Source organism: Ranitomeya imitator, chromosome 1 (assembly GCF_032444005.1).
Source record: "Ranitomeya imitator isolate aRanImi1 chromosome 1, aRanImi1.pri, whole genome shotgun sequence".
Classification (NCBI taxonomy): domain Eukaryota; kingdom Metazoa; phylum Chordata; class Amphibia; order Anura; family Dendrobatidae; genus Ranitomeya; species Ranitomeya imitator.
This window is the reverse complement of record NC_091282.1, coordinates 30,928,652-30,941,978: the sequence shown is the minus strand read 5'-3', so window position 1 is coordinate 30,941,978 and position 13,327 is coordinate 30,928,652. Positions and strand designations below refer to the sequence as shown.

The 13,327-nt window shown below is 52.1% G+C and overlaps 1 protein-coding gene across 1 annotated transcript in view; it reads left to right on the top strand.

Annotated features, from left to right (window-relative positions):
• EGFLAM (EGF like, fibronectin type III and laminin G domains) overlaps window positions 1-13,327 on the top strand; it is a 184,540-nt gene that overhangs the window by 154,817 nt on the left and 16,396 nt on the right. Inside the window, exons 18-20 of the mRNA XM_069745931.1 lie at window positions 1,312-1,492; window positions 4,966-5,044; window positions 5,350-5,493. Coding sequence (XP_069602032.1) covers window positions 1,312-1,492; window positions 4,966-5,044; window positions 5,350-5,493 — 404 coding nt within the window. The remainder of the gene's footprint in view (window positions 1-1,311; window positions 1,493-4,965; window positions 5,045-5,349; window positions 5,494-13,327) is intronic.

The window sequence follows — 13,327 nt, the reverse complement described above, 5'->3', positions numbered from 1 at the left end:
CCTCCCTGCTTTATCCACTGTGCCCCTCCTATGTTTAACTATTTGCTACACAGAATACCTATTTACAACTAGGTCACTATAATGCCCCCATCTAGTGGCCAAAAAAGGAATACGCTACTTTCCCTATATAAATGCAGTACAGTGACAGCAACGCTACTTTACATAAATACACAGTCACATATACAGTAATAACAGAATTAAAGGGGTTGGGGCGCACATCAGTCCTAGTAACCCCTTACAGTATTACACACAGGAGCTCTCTCTAGTGATCGGCATGTTCTACTACAAATAGGAGCTCCCTCTAGTGGTCGGCATGTGCTACTACAAATAGGAGCTCCCTCTAGTGGTCGGCATGTGCTACTACAAATAGGAGCTCCCTCTAGTGGTCGGCATGTACTATTACAAATAGGAGCTCCCTCTAGTGGTCGGCATGTACTATTACAAATAGGAGCTCCCTCTAGTGGTCGGCATGTACTATTACAAATAGGAGCTCCCTCTAGTGGTCGGCATGTACTATTACAAATAGGAGCTCCCTCTAGTGGTCGGCATGTACTATTACAAATAGGAGCTCCCTCTAGTGGTCGGCATGTATTATTACAAATAGGAGCTCCCTCTAGTGGTCGGCATGTATTATTACAAATAGGAGCTCCCTCTAGTGGTCAGCATGTGCTACTACAAATAGGAGCTCCCTCTAGTGGTCGGCATGTGCTACTACAAATAGGAGCTCCCTCTAGTGGTCAGCATGTGCTACTACAAATAGGAGCTCCCTCTAGTGGTCGGCATGTGCTACTACAAATAGGAGCTCCCTCTAGTGGGCGGCATGTGCTACTACAAATAGGAGCTCCCTCTAGTGGTCGGCATGTACTATTACAAATAGGCGCTCCCTCTAGTGGTCGGCATGTACTATTACAAATAGGCGCTCCCTCTAGTGGTCGGCATGTACTATTACAAATAGGAGCTCCCTCTAGTGGTCGGCATGTACTATTACAAATAGGCGCTCCCTCTAGTGGTCAGCATGTGCTACTACAAATAGGAGCTCCCTATAGTGGTCGGCATGTGCTATTACAAATAGGAGCTCCCTCTAGTGGTCGGCATGTGCTATTACAAATAGGAGCTCCCTCTAGTGGTCGGCATGTATTATTACAAATAGGAGCTCCCTCTAGTGGTCGGCATGTGCTATTACAAATAGGAGCTCCCTCTAGTGGTCGGCATGTATTATTACAAATAGGAGCTCCCTCTAGTGGTCGCCATATACTATTATATATAATTAAAATCTTCTTTATATTGATACAGCATTTTTTTTGCTTGCAGCTAATACTCAATGACAGGATGGTGAACCTCGTGCACGGTCTGACTTCTGGGGTGAACATTGTAAACGCTCTCCATCCCTGCGCCAATGTGCCGTGCGCCAACGATGGGAGCTGTAGACCCAAACACGACAGCTATGAATGTGACTGCCCCCTGGGCTTTGATGGCAAGAACTGTCAGAAAGGTAACGCCTGCGGCCGCATTGTGCCTATGTGATTGTAGGTCTGGGCTTAGATTGTGACGCACGCAGCCATTACCCAGTGAGTAGTGTCCTCCTTTATTTTATTCCGTCTTTCTTTTTAATCCTACGTCCAGTTCCAGAGATATGGGCCGCTTTTTTGTTCTTTTTTTAAACTCTTTCCCAAGGGGCGTGGCTTATAGGATCCTTGGGGGCGGGGCTTCTCTGTATTATTACACTCTAAGCCCAGCCCAATTGGTAGATAATATAAAAAGTAGGCCAAAATTAAAAGGTTCATATCTATGGTGCCATATGAATGATTAAAATAAAGCATAAATATAAGAAGTGATACTTTATTAGATGTAATTCCTATATAATCCAGTAGGAGAATACAATCAGTAATGTCATATACTGTGACGTATTTACCCCGGAGGGGAATCTTCAAGTGTTGGGGTATAAAAGCCCCATTACTGGTATATCTATAATATAACGCTGGGAGCGTCACTCTGTCCGAAGCCTTTATAGACTGCGCAAGCGCCGGCGCAGTCTGGGCCTCACAGAGTGACGCTCCCGGGAGATCGCGGTGTGCGTTCACACTGAACGCACACCGCGATCTCCAACAGAGAAGCAGGGACCGCCAGGAGGGTGAGTATCGGCCATATTCACCTGTCCTGCGTTCCACCGCTGAGCGCCGCCATCTTCCCGGTCTTCGGCCTGTGACCTTCAGTTCAGAGGGCGCGATGACTCGCTTAATGCGCGCCGGCGCCGCCCTCTGACTGAACAGTCACAGCCAGGAGACCGGGAAGATGGCGGCGCGCAGAGCTGGAACGGGACAGACAGGTGAGTATAGGAAGTGCTGGGGGGCCTGAGCTGGCGGCGATACCGGCACCTGACCCCCACAGCGCGCCGGTGTCCCCGCCTGCTCAGGCCCCCATATGGGTGCAGCACATGACAGGATGGGGACGCAGGATGGGGACGCAGGATGGGTGCAGCACATGACAGGATGGAGATGCAGGATGATTGCAGCACATACCAGGATGGGGACGCAGGATGATTGCAGCACATACCAGGATGGGGACGCAGGATGATTGCAGCACATACCAGGATGGGGACGCAGGATGGGGACGCAGGATGATTGCAGCACATACCAGGATGGGGACGCAGGATGGTTGCAGCACATACCAGGATGGGGACGCAGGATGATTGCAGCACATACCAGGATGGGGACGCAGGATGGGGACGCAGGATGATTGCAGCACATACCAGGATGGGGACGCAGGATGATTGCAGCACATACCAGGATGGGGACGCAGGATGATTGCAGCACATACCAGGATGGGGACGCAGGATGGGTGCAGCACATACCAGGATGGGGACGCAGGATGGGTGCAGCACATACCAGGATGGGGACACAGGATGGTTGCAGCACATACCAGGATGGGGACGCAGGATGATTGCAGCACATACCAGGATGGGGACGCAGGATGATTGCAGCACATACCAGGATGGGGACGCAGGATGGGTGCAGCACATACCAGGATGGGGACGCAGGATGGGTGCAGCACATACCAGGATGGGGACACAGGATGGTTGCAGCACATACCAGGATGGGGACGCAGGATGGGGACGCAGGATGATTGCAGCACATACCAGGATGGGGACGCAGGATGATTGCAGCACATACCAGGATGGGGACGCAGGATGGGTGCAGCACATACCAGGATGGGGACGCAGGATGGTTGCAGCACATACCAGGATGGGGACGCAGGATGGTTGCAGCACATACCAGGATGGGGACGCAGGATGATTGCAGCACATACCAGGATGGGGACGCAGGATGAGGACGGAGGATGGGTGCAGCACATATCAGGATGGGGACGCAGGATGGGTGCAGCACATGACAGGATGGGGACGCAGGATGGTTGCAGCACATACCAGGATGGGGACGCAGGATGGTTGCAGCTCATACCAGGATGGGGACGCAGGATGATTGCAGCACATACCAGGATGGGGACGCAGGATGGGTGCAGCACATACCAGGATGGGGACGCAGGATGGGTGCAGCACATGACAGGATGGGGACGCAGGATGGGTGCAGCACATGACAGGATGGGGACGCAGGATGGGTGCAGCACATACCAGGATGGGGACGCAGGATGGGTGCAGCACATGACAGGATGGGGACGCAGGATGGGTGCAGCACATGACAGGATGGGGATGCAGGATGGGTGCAGCACATACCAGGATGGGGACGCAGGATGGGTGCAGCACATGACAGGATGGGGACGCAGGATGGGTGCAGCACATACCAGGATGGGGACGCAGAATGGGTGCAGCACATGACAGGATGGGGACGCAGGATGGGTGCAGCACATACCAGGATGGGGACGCAGGATGGGTGCAGCACATGACAGGATGGGGATGCAGGATGGGTGCAGCACATACCAGGATTGGGACGCAGGATGGGTGCAGCACATACCAGGATGGGGACGCAGGATGGGTGCAGCACATGACAGGATGGGGACGCAGGATGGGTGCAGCACATGACAGGATGGGGACGCAGGATGGGTGCAGCACATGACAGGATGGGGACGCAGGATGGGTGCAGCACATACCAGGATGGGGACGCAGGATGGGTGCAGCACATGACAGGATGGGGACGCAGGATGGGTGCAGCACATGACGGGATGGGGACGCAGGATGGAGCAGCACATACCAGGATGGCGACCATATACCAATATAAATGCTCGCCACCCGGGCGTAGAACGGGTTCAATAGCTAGTGTGTATATAATGTGGATGTACAGTGCTGTGAAATCTTTGCATTGTGGAGCCCCTGCTGATGCAGTATAACTACCTTATACCATATCTCGACATGGTGACAGGTATCTGTCTTCCACAGACTCACCTTTGTAGTAGAGTTTGGCTGTTCCTCACCCAGTTCTAAGCCTCCTACGCAGCTGTTTCCGTTTATGGCTTTGTTTCACCTTACATATTAAATTGATGATTATTATCACCCGTCTGGTATAATTGGTCACTCATATACCGGTCAGCAAATATTGGCTGTGCACGATCTATGTATTAGATGTAGTATATATATATATTATACGCCGGCGCTGAGCTTCTTCTCTGATTATCAATGTTCTTGTTTTTTGCCGACTGCCTGCAGAGTGTGGAAACTACTGCATCAATAGTAAGTAGAGTAAGAGCTTTGCTCCCTCCGTCTGCTGAGGACGACCCCTCTCCATGTCATATAGGGGCTCGGAGGGTCTTCCATTGTATTACCCAGCATGGAGGACAGTAGCTCCCCCTCTGGTTCTTTCATTACAGATTGGGTAGAGACCCCAGCACTGCGGTGATCAGATGATCGCCGGGTCAGTTAATGCATGTAGTAGACTTGTGGGGGGCAGGGGCAATTTTATAAACTGACCCCCAAAATGACCAGTAGAGGTAATGTAACGTGACATGACCTGTTCTTAGTCATTACAGAGGCCATCGAGATTCCACAGTTCATTGGGCGAAGTTATCTCATTTACGACAGCCGGGAAATCCTGAAAAGGTGAGCGGATATAGATGGGGCAGATCGCCACCAGTCGCTCTGTCTGTGCGGTTCTGATTTCATTTCCATTGCCTGATTTCATTTTCTGCCTTTAGAACAATATATATAGAGAGGTGTCAAAATTTACTAATTGATTAATTTGGGGCAATTTTGCTGCCTACAGCCACCACTAGGGGGAGCTTAGGAGTGCAAGTCTGGAAGTGTAAGCGCCTGTGCTCCCCTAGTGGTGGCTGCTGCAGTCTGTGCTTTGCAGTATGGCGTCTGCCATTCATATATTCATCATCACTATTTTTTATGTTTTCCAGAGTTTCCGGATCTCGAACAAATATTTTCATGAGATTTAAGACCACCGTGAAGGATGGGCTGCTCATGTGGAGGGGGGACAGCCCCATGAGGCCAAACAGCGACTTTATCTCATTGGGCCTTCAGGAAGGAAACCTGATGTTCAGGTAAATCGGTGCTGACTCTCTGTACAGTCACGGACTAAAGGTTTCAGATTGAGACAAGTTTTGGGTTTCACAAAGTTTGCTGCTTCTGTTTTCTTAGCTGCAATTTTGCATTAAACTCTCGATTGTTATGAAAAATGATCAGATGAATGGCAGATATAAATTCATCATTGAGAACTTCAAATCGAACGGGACAGTTGTTGTAAGATTTGGCTTTGGGGATAGCCAAGAATATCCAGCACATGCCAGGACCATCTCCTAAAGGGGATTCAGCTACGGGGTCGGGGAATGTCAGCAGGCAGGTGTCACTGCGTTCTACACCAGTGCGGAGCTTGCCCTGGAATGTCAGCAGGCAGGTGTCACTGCGTTCTACACCAGTGCGGAGCTTGCCCTGGAATGTCAGCAGACAGGTGTCACTGCGTTCTACACCAGTGCGGAGCTCTCCCTGGAATGGCAGCAGGCAGGTGTCACTGCGTTCTACACCAGTGCGGAGCTTGCCCTGGAATGTCAGCAGGCAGGTGTCACTGCGTTCTACACCAGTGCGGAGCTCTCCCTGGAATGTCAGCAGGCAGGTGTCACTGCGTTCTACACCAGTGCGGAGCTTACCCTGGAATGTCAGCAGGCAGGTGTCACTGCGTTCTACACCAGTGCGGAGCTCTCCCTGGAATGGCAGCAGACAGGTGTCACTGCGTTCTACACCAGTGCGGAGCTCTCCCTGGAATGGCAGCAGACAGGTGTCACTGCGTTCTACACCAGTGCGGAGCTTGCCCTGGAATGTCAGCAGGCAGGTGTCACTGCGTTCTACACCAGTGCGGAGCTCTCCCTGGAATGGCAGCAGGCAGGTGTCACTGCGTTCTACACCAGTGCGGAGCTCTCCCTGGAATGGCAGCAGACAGGTGTCACTGCGTTCTACACCAGTGCGGAGCTCTCCCTGGAATGGCAGCAGGCAGGTGTCACTGCGTTCTACACCAGTGCGGAGCTTGCCCTGGAATGTCAGCAGGCAGGTGTCACTGCGTTCTACACCAGTGCGGAGCTCTCCCTGGAATGGCAGCAGACAGGTGTCACTGCGTTCTACACCAGTGCGGAGCTTGCCCTGGAATGTTAGCAGGCAGGTGTCACTGCGTTCTACACCAGTGCGGAGCTCTCCCTGGAATGGCAGCAGGCAGGTGTCACTGCGTTCTACACCAGTGCGGAGCTCTCCCTGGAATGTCAGCAGGCAGGTGTCACTGCGTTCTACACCAGTGCGGAGCTTGCCCTGGAATGTCAGCAGGCAGGTGTCACTGCGTTCTACACCAGTGCGGAGCTTGCCCTGGAATGTCAGCAGGCAGGTGTCACTGCGTTCTACACCAGTGCGGAGCTTGCCCTGGAATGTCAGCAGACAGGTGTCACTGCGTTCTACACCAGTGCGGAGCTTGCCCTGGAATGTCAGCAGACAGGTGTCACTGCGTTCTACACCAGTGCGGAGCTTGCCCTGGAATGTCAGCAGACAGGTGTCACTGCGTTCTACACCAGTGCGGAGCTTGCCCTGGAATGGCAGCAGGCAGGTGTCACTGCGTTCTACACCAGTGCGGAGCTTGCCCTGGAATGTCAGCAGACAGGTGTCACTGCGTTCTACACCAGTGCGGAGCTTGCCCTGGAATGGCAGCAGGCAGGTGTCACTGCGTTCTACACCAGTGCGGAGCTTGCCCTGGAATGTCAGCAGACAGGTGTCACTGCGTTCTACACCAGTGCGGAGCTTGCCCTGGAATGTCAGCAGACAGGTGTCACTGCGTTCTACACCAGTGCGGAGCTTGCCCTGGAATGTCAGCAGACAGGTGTCACTGCGTTCTACACCAGTGCGGAGCTTGCCCTGGAATGGCAGCAGGCAGGTGTCACTGCGTTCTACACCAGTGCGGAGCTTGCCCTGGAATGTCAGCAGACAGGTGTCACTGCGTTCTACACCAGTGCGGAGCTTGCCCTGGAATGGCAGCAGGCAGGTGTCACTGCGTTCTACACCAGTGCGGAGCTTGCCCTGGAATGTCAGCAGGCAGGTGTCACTGCGTTCTACACCAGTGCGGAGCTTGCCCTGGAATGTCAGCAGGCAGGTGTCACTGCGTTCTACACCAGTGCGGAGCTTGCCCTGGAATGGCAGCAGGCAGGTGTCACTGCGTTCTACACCAGTGCGGAGCTTGCCCTGGAATGTCAGCAGACAGGTGTCACTGCGTTCTACACCAGTGCGGAGCTTGCCCTGGAATGTCAGCAGACAGGTGTCACTGCGTTCTACACCAGTGCGGAGCTTGCCCTGGAATGTCAGCAGGCAGGTGTCACTGCGTTCTACACCAGTGCGGAGCTCTCCCTGGAATGGCAGCAGGCAGGTGTCACTGCGTTCTACACCAGTGCGGAGCTTGCCCTGGAATGTCAGCAGGCAGGTGTCACTGCGTTCTACACCAGTGCGGAGCTTGCCCTGGAATGTCAGCAGGCAGGTGTCACTGCGTTCTACACCAGTGCGGAGCTTGTCCTGGAATGGCAGCAGGCAGGTGTCACTGCATTCTACACCAGTGCGGAGCTTGTCCTGGAATGGCAGCAGGCAGGTGTCACTGCATTCTACACCAGTGCGGAGCTCTCCCTGGAATGGCAGCAGGCAGGTGTCACTGCATTCTACACCAGTGCGGAGCTCTCCCTGGAATGGCAGCAGGCAGGTGTCACTGCATTCTACACCAGTGCGGAGCTCTCCCTGGAATGGCAGCAGGCAGGTGTCACTGCGTTCTACACCAGTGCGGAGCTTGCCCTGGAATGGCAGCAGGCAGGTGTCACTGCATTCTACACCAGTGCGGAGCTTGCCCTGGAATGGCAGCAGGCAGGTGTCACTGCGTTCTACACCAGTGCGGAGCTCTCCCTGGAATGGCAGCAGGCAGGTGTCACTGCGTTCTACACCAGTGCGGAGCTTGCCCTAGAATGGCAGCAGGCAGGTGTCACTGCATTCTACACCAGTGCGGAGCTCTCCCTGGAATGGCAGCAGGCAGGTGTCACTGCATTCTACACCAGTGCGGAGCTCTCCCTGGAATGGCAGCAGGCAGGTGTCACTGTGTTATACACCAGTGCGGAGCTTGCCCTGGAATGGCAGCAGGCAGGTGTCACTGCGTTCTACACCAGTGCGGAGCTTGCCCTGGAATGGCAGCAGGCAGGTGTCACTGCGTTCTACACCAGTGCGGAGCTTGCCCTGGAATGGCAGCAGGCAGGTGTCACTGCGTTCTACATGCAGCGCCCCAGAGACCTGGTCGTTGCAGAATGACACTCCGGCCACTAGGGGTAGAAAAAGGCTTTATTTATTGGGCCACTCCTCACACTGGTAAAACTAGAGGTTGGATAGGAAGTTAGACAGAAGCTGACTGGGTTGGATTCAGGCAAAATCCCGTGGCAGGAGGTGTTGCAGGGAGAAGATTCAGGGGGGTCCCTGTCAGGCGTGGGAACCTGGCAGGTACCTAGCGAACAGAACAGAACGTTATGGAACCGCGCCTGCACTACCTTGCGGCGGTATCCTAAGAAAGAGACACGAAGCGAAGGATATTGTGGAACAGTGAGAAATGAGATCAAGCACAAAGGAGAGCCAGTAGGAGTCTTGCCGTGAGACCGAGGCAACATCCTACTGAGGCGCGTAGCCGGTGGCCGGAACACCAAGGAAGTAACTGACTATGCCTCACTTCAAACTCCGCAGGACAGTTAATTATAGGTTGGCTAACTTAAATTTCCTACGAAGACATAGGGGGCAACGTGTGGAGAGGGGCGTCTCTGGGGTCCCGGAAGAGCTCTGAGCCTTCCCGTCATACAGGTGCGTCCTAGCCATAACATATCTGGGGGACGAGAAACTAGAAACATCTGGAACGAAAGAGAAAGAATTAGAAAGAACGAACGAACGAGAACAGAAGTTGTGAGGACTATTCCGAATGCTCAGCAGGGTAGCACTACGAAACACAGGCGCTAGTGGTAGGCAACGATTTCCACCTGCAAAGGGAACTCTGGATGTGCCCATCGGACCGGCCGGTCTCAGATAGCCCTGTTAACTGTGCTCTGGATTGAGGATCCTGAAGTCTTCAGTAAAGAGACTGCAACCCTGTGTCCTCGTTATTGACTGCACCTCACACCATCGCCACCTACATTACTGGGAAGCCCTGGGGACATACTTCACCTGTGGAAAGGTATACCATCTAGCTGCCATTCCATCACCCCAGCGGACCCCAAGCAGCGTCGGTCGCCCTGACCGAACACCACAGGTGGCGTCACGAATCCCTGACAAACTGTATTACCTTTATTGGACGCCCCTTAGCAGGGTCGTGGACCGGGTCTAGCCACCGTGACAGCCTCAGAACCGAACCAGAGAGGCCCAGTACCGAGAACTCGTGGCCCTGTGTCTGGGGGCGCTCCATACACCAGTGCGGAGCTCGCCCTGGAATGGCAGCAGGCAGGTGTCACTGCGTTCTACACCAGTGCGGAGCTTGCCCTGGAATGGCAGCAGGCAGGTGTCACTGCGTTCTACACCATTGCGGAGCTTGCCCTGGAGTGGCAAAAGGAAGGTGTCACTGCACAGTGAGGAGAAGGACTTGGGAGGCTGCCTGGGATTAAGGAGGGCAACACGAGTCACTTCTTTCCAAGAAAACCACTAAAGACTGACGTTCTGCAGGAAGTGCAGGGACCAGACTTCAGAAGACGGGGTAAAACTTATTTTCCATGATGAAGGCCCTTCAGACTGTTTGAGATATCTAGAAGAATGAATGTCCAGAGGACAAAAGTCAACGCTGCCATGAGTCCTGTGTCTGACCGCAGTAAAGCCTCCTGAGACCCTTCATGTGTGGAGACTTCTCATCCATGGAGAGGGTCACTCACAATTTACCTAAGAACATGGACAATAATAAAGAACGGGATCTAAATCTCCTCCAAGAGCAACTTCTCCAATCATCTAGGACAAAGTGGTGATAATGCTTTCTCCAGCAGGATGGCGACCAAGTCACAAGGAAAAGTGAGAAGTAAGTGGCTCCGGGAGCAAAATATTGATATTTTTGGACCACGGATGGAAACTTCTGACAACCTGTGGAGAACTCTCAAAAAGCGACAAACAAAGACCAGAATTTGTGATAACTCCGAGGTCTGATGAGACAAGAATGGGTGGCCATCAGTCGGGAGCTGCCCAGAAGCCAATATCCAGCTGCCTGGGGGAAGGGCAGAAGTGTGGAGAATAAGGGACAGTGCTGGGAATATTAAGGAGTCACAGAAACTTCATGGATGTCAATAAAAGTGTAAAAAGTTATAGAATGTTATAATTGTCCGTCAGTAACCAGAGAAACATTCGCCTTAGGCTCCCGTCACACTATCAGTATTTGGTCTGTATTTTACATCAGTATTTGTAGCCAAAACCAGGAGTGGAACAATTAGAGTAAAAGTATAATAGAAACATATGCACCACTTCTGCATTTATCACCCACTCCTGGTTTTGGCTACAAATACTGATGTAAAATACTGACCAAATACTGCTAGTGTGACGGCAGCCTAAAAGAGCGAAAAACACTGAAGAGGCAAAATGTGAAGAACAAAACTCTCAGTCTGAAAACTTTTGGCCCCAACTGTTCTGTACTATATGATCACCTCGGTATACCTATTCTCCCATGTAACTCACTACTGATACTGTACTGTATACAGCTATTACAGATCATAAAACCTGTATACAGGGAGCTCCCCCTAGTGATGGCTGCAGACAGGATCTTATCATGTATCTCTGTATACAGGGAGCTCCCCCTAGTGGTGACTGCAGACAGGATCTTATCATGTATCTCTGTATACAGGGAGCTCCCCCTAGTGGTGACTGCAGACAGGATCTTATCATGTATCTCTGTATACAGGGAGCTCCCCCTAGTGGTGACTGCAGACAGGATCTTATCATGTATCTCTGTATACAGGGAGCTCCCCCTAGTGGTGACTGCAGACAGGATCTTATCATGTATCTCTGTATACAGGGAGCTCCCCCTAGTGGTGGCTGCAGTCAGAATCTTATCATGTATCTCTGTATACAGGGAGCTCCCCCTAGTGGTGGCTGCAGACAGGATCTTATCATGTATCTCTGTATACAGGGAGCTCCCCCTAGTGGTGACTGCAGACAGGATCTTATCATGTATCTCTGTATACAGGGAGCTCCCCCTAGTGGTGGCTGCAGTCAGAATCTTATCATGTATCTCTGTATACAGGGAGCTCCCCCTAGTGGTGGCTGCAGACAGGATCTTATCATGTATCTCTGTATACAGGGAGCTCCCCCTAGTGGTGACTGCAGACAGGATCTTATCATGTATCTCTGTATACAGGGAGCTCCCCGTAGTGGTGACTGCAGACAGGATCTTATGATGTATCTCTGTATACAGGGAGCTCCCCCTAGTGGTGACTGCAGACAGGATCTTATCTGTTATGGCTAGCAATCAGGCAACACAGCGTGCAGTAATCAGCGCACATACAGAGATCTGGCAATAACCAAAAACAATAGGACGAGCTCTGAGACGTGGAATCTCTGTAGACTGCAGTACCTGATCTATCCTCACACAACTATAAGCAGCAGTGGATTGCGCCTAACAACTACCTATGCAACTCGGCACTGCCTGAGGAGCTGACTAGCCTGAAGATAGAAATACAAGCCTGACTTACCTCAGAGAAATACCCCAAAGGAATAGGCAGCCCCCCACATATAATGACTGTTAGCAAGATGAAAAGACAAACGTAGGAATGAAATAGATTCAGCAAAGTGAGGCCCGATATTCTAGACAGAGCGAGGATAGCAAAGAGAACTATGCAGTCTACAAAAAACCCTAAAACGAAAACCACGCAAAGGGGCAAAAAGACCCACCGTGCCGAACTAACAGCACGGCGGTGCACCCCTCTGCTTCTCAGAGCTTCCAGCAAAAGACAATAGCAAGCTGGACAGAAAAAAACAGAAAACAAACTAGAAGCACTTATCTAGCAGAGCAGCAGGCCCAAGGAAAGATGCAGTAGCTCAGATCCAACACTGTAACATTGACAAGGAGCAAGGAAGACAGACTCAGGTGGAGCTAAATAGCAAGGCAGCCAACGAGCTCACCAAAACACCTGAGGGAGGAAGCCCAGAGACTGCAATACCACTTGTGACCACAGAAGTGAACTCAGCCACAGAATTCACAACAGTACCCCCCCCCTTGAGGAGGGGTCACCGAACCCTCACCAGAACCCCCAGGCCGACCAGGATGAGCCACATGAAAGGCACGAACAAGATCTGGGGCATGGACATCAGAGGCAAAAACCCAGGAATTATCTTCCTGAGCATAACCCTTCCATTTGACCAGATACTGGAGTTTCCGTCTAGAGACACGAGAATCCAAAATCTTCTCCACAATATACTCCAATTCCCCCTCCACCAAAACAGGGGCAGGAGGCTCCACAGATGGAACCATAGGTGCCACGTATCTCCTCAACAACGACCTATGGAATACATTATGTATGGAAAAGGAGTCTGGGAGGGTCAGACGAAAAGACACCGGATTGAGAATCTCAGAAATCCTATACGGACCAATAAAACGAGGTTTAAATTTAGGAGAGGAAACCTTCATAGGAATATGACGAGAAGATAACCAAACCAAATCCCCAACACGAAGTCGGGGTCCCACACGGCGTCTGCGATTAGCGAAAAGCTGAGCCTTCTCCTGGGACAAGGTCAAATTGTCCACTACCTGAGTCCAGATCTGCTGCAACCTGTCCACCACAGAATCCACACCAGGACAGTCCGAAGACTCAACCTGTCTTGAAGAGAAACGAGGATGGAACCCAGAATTGCAGAAAAATGGAGAGACCA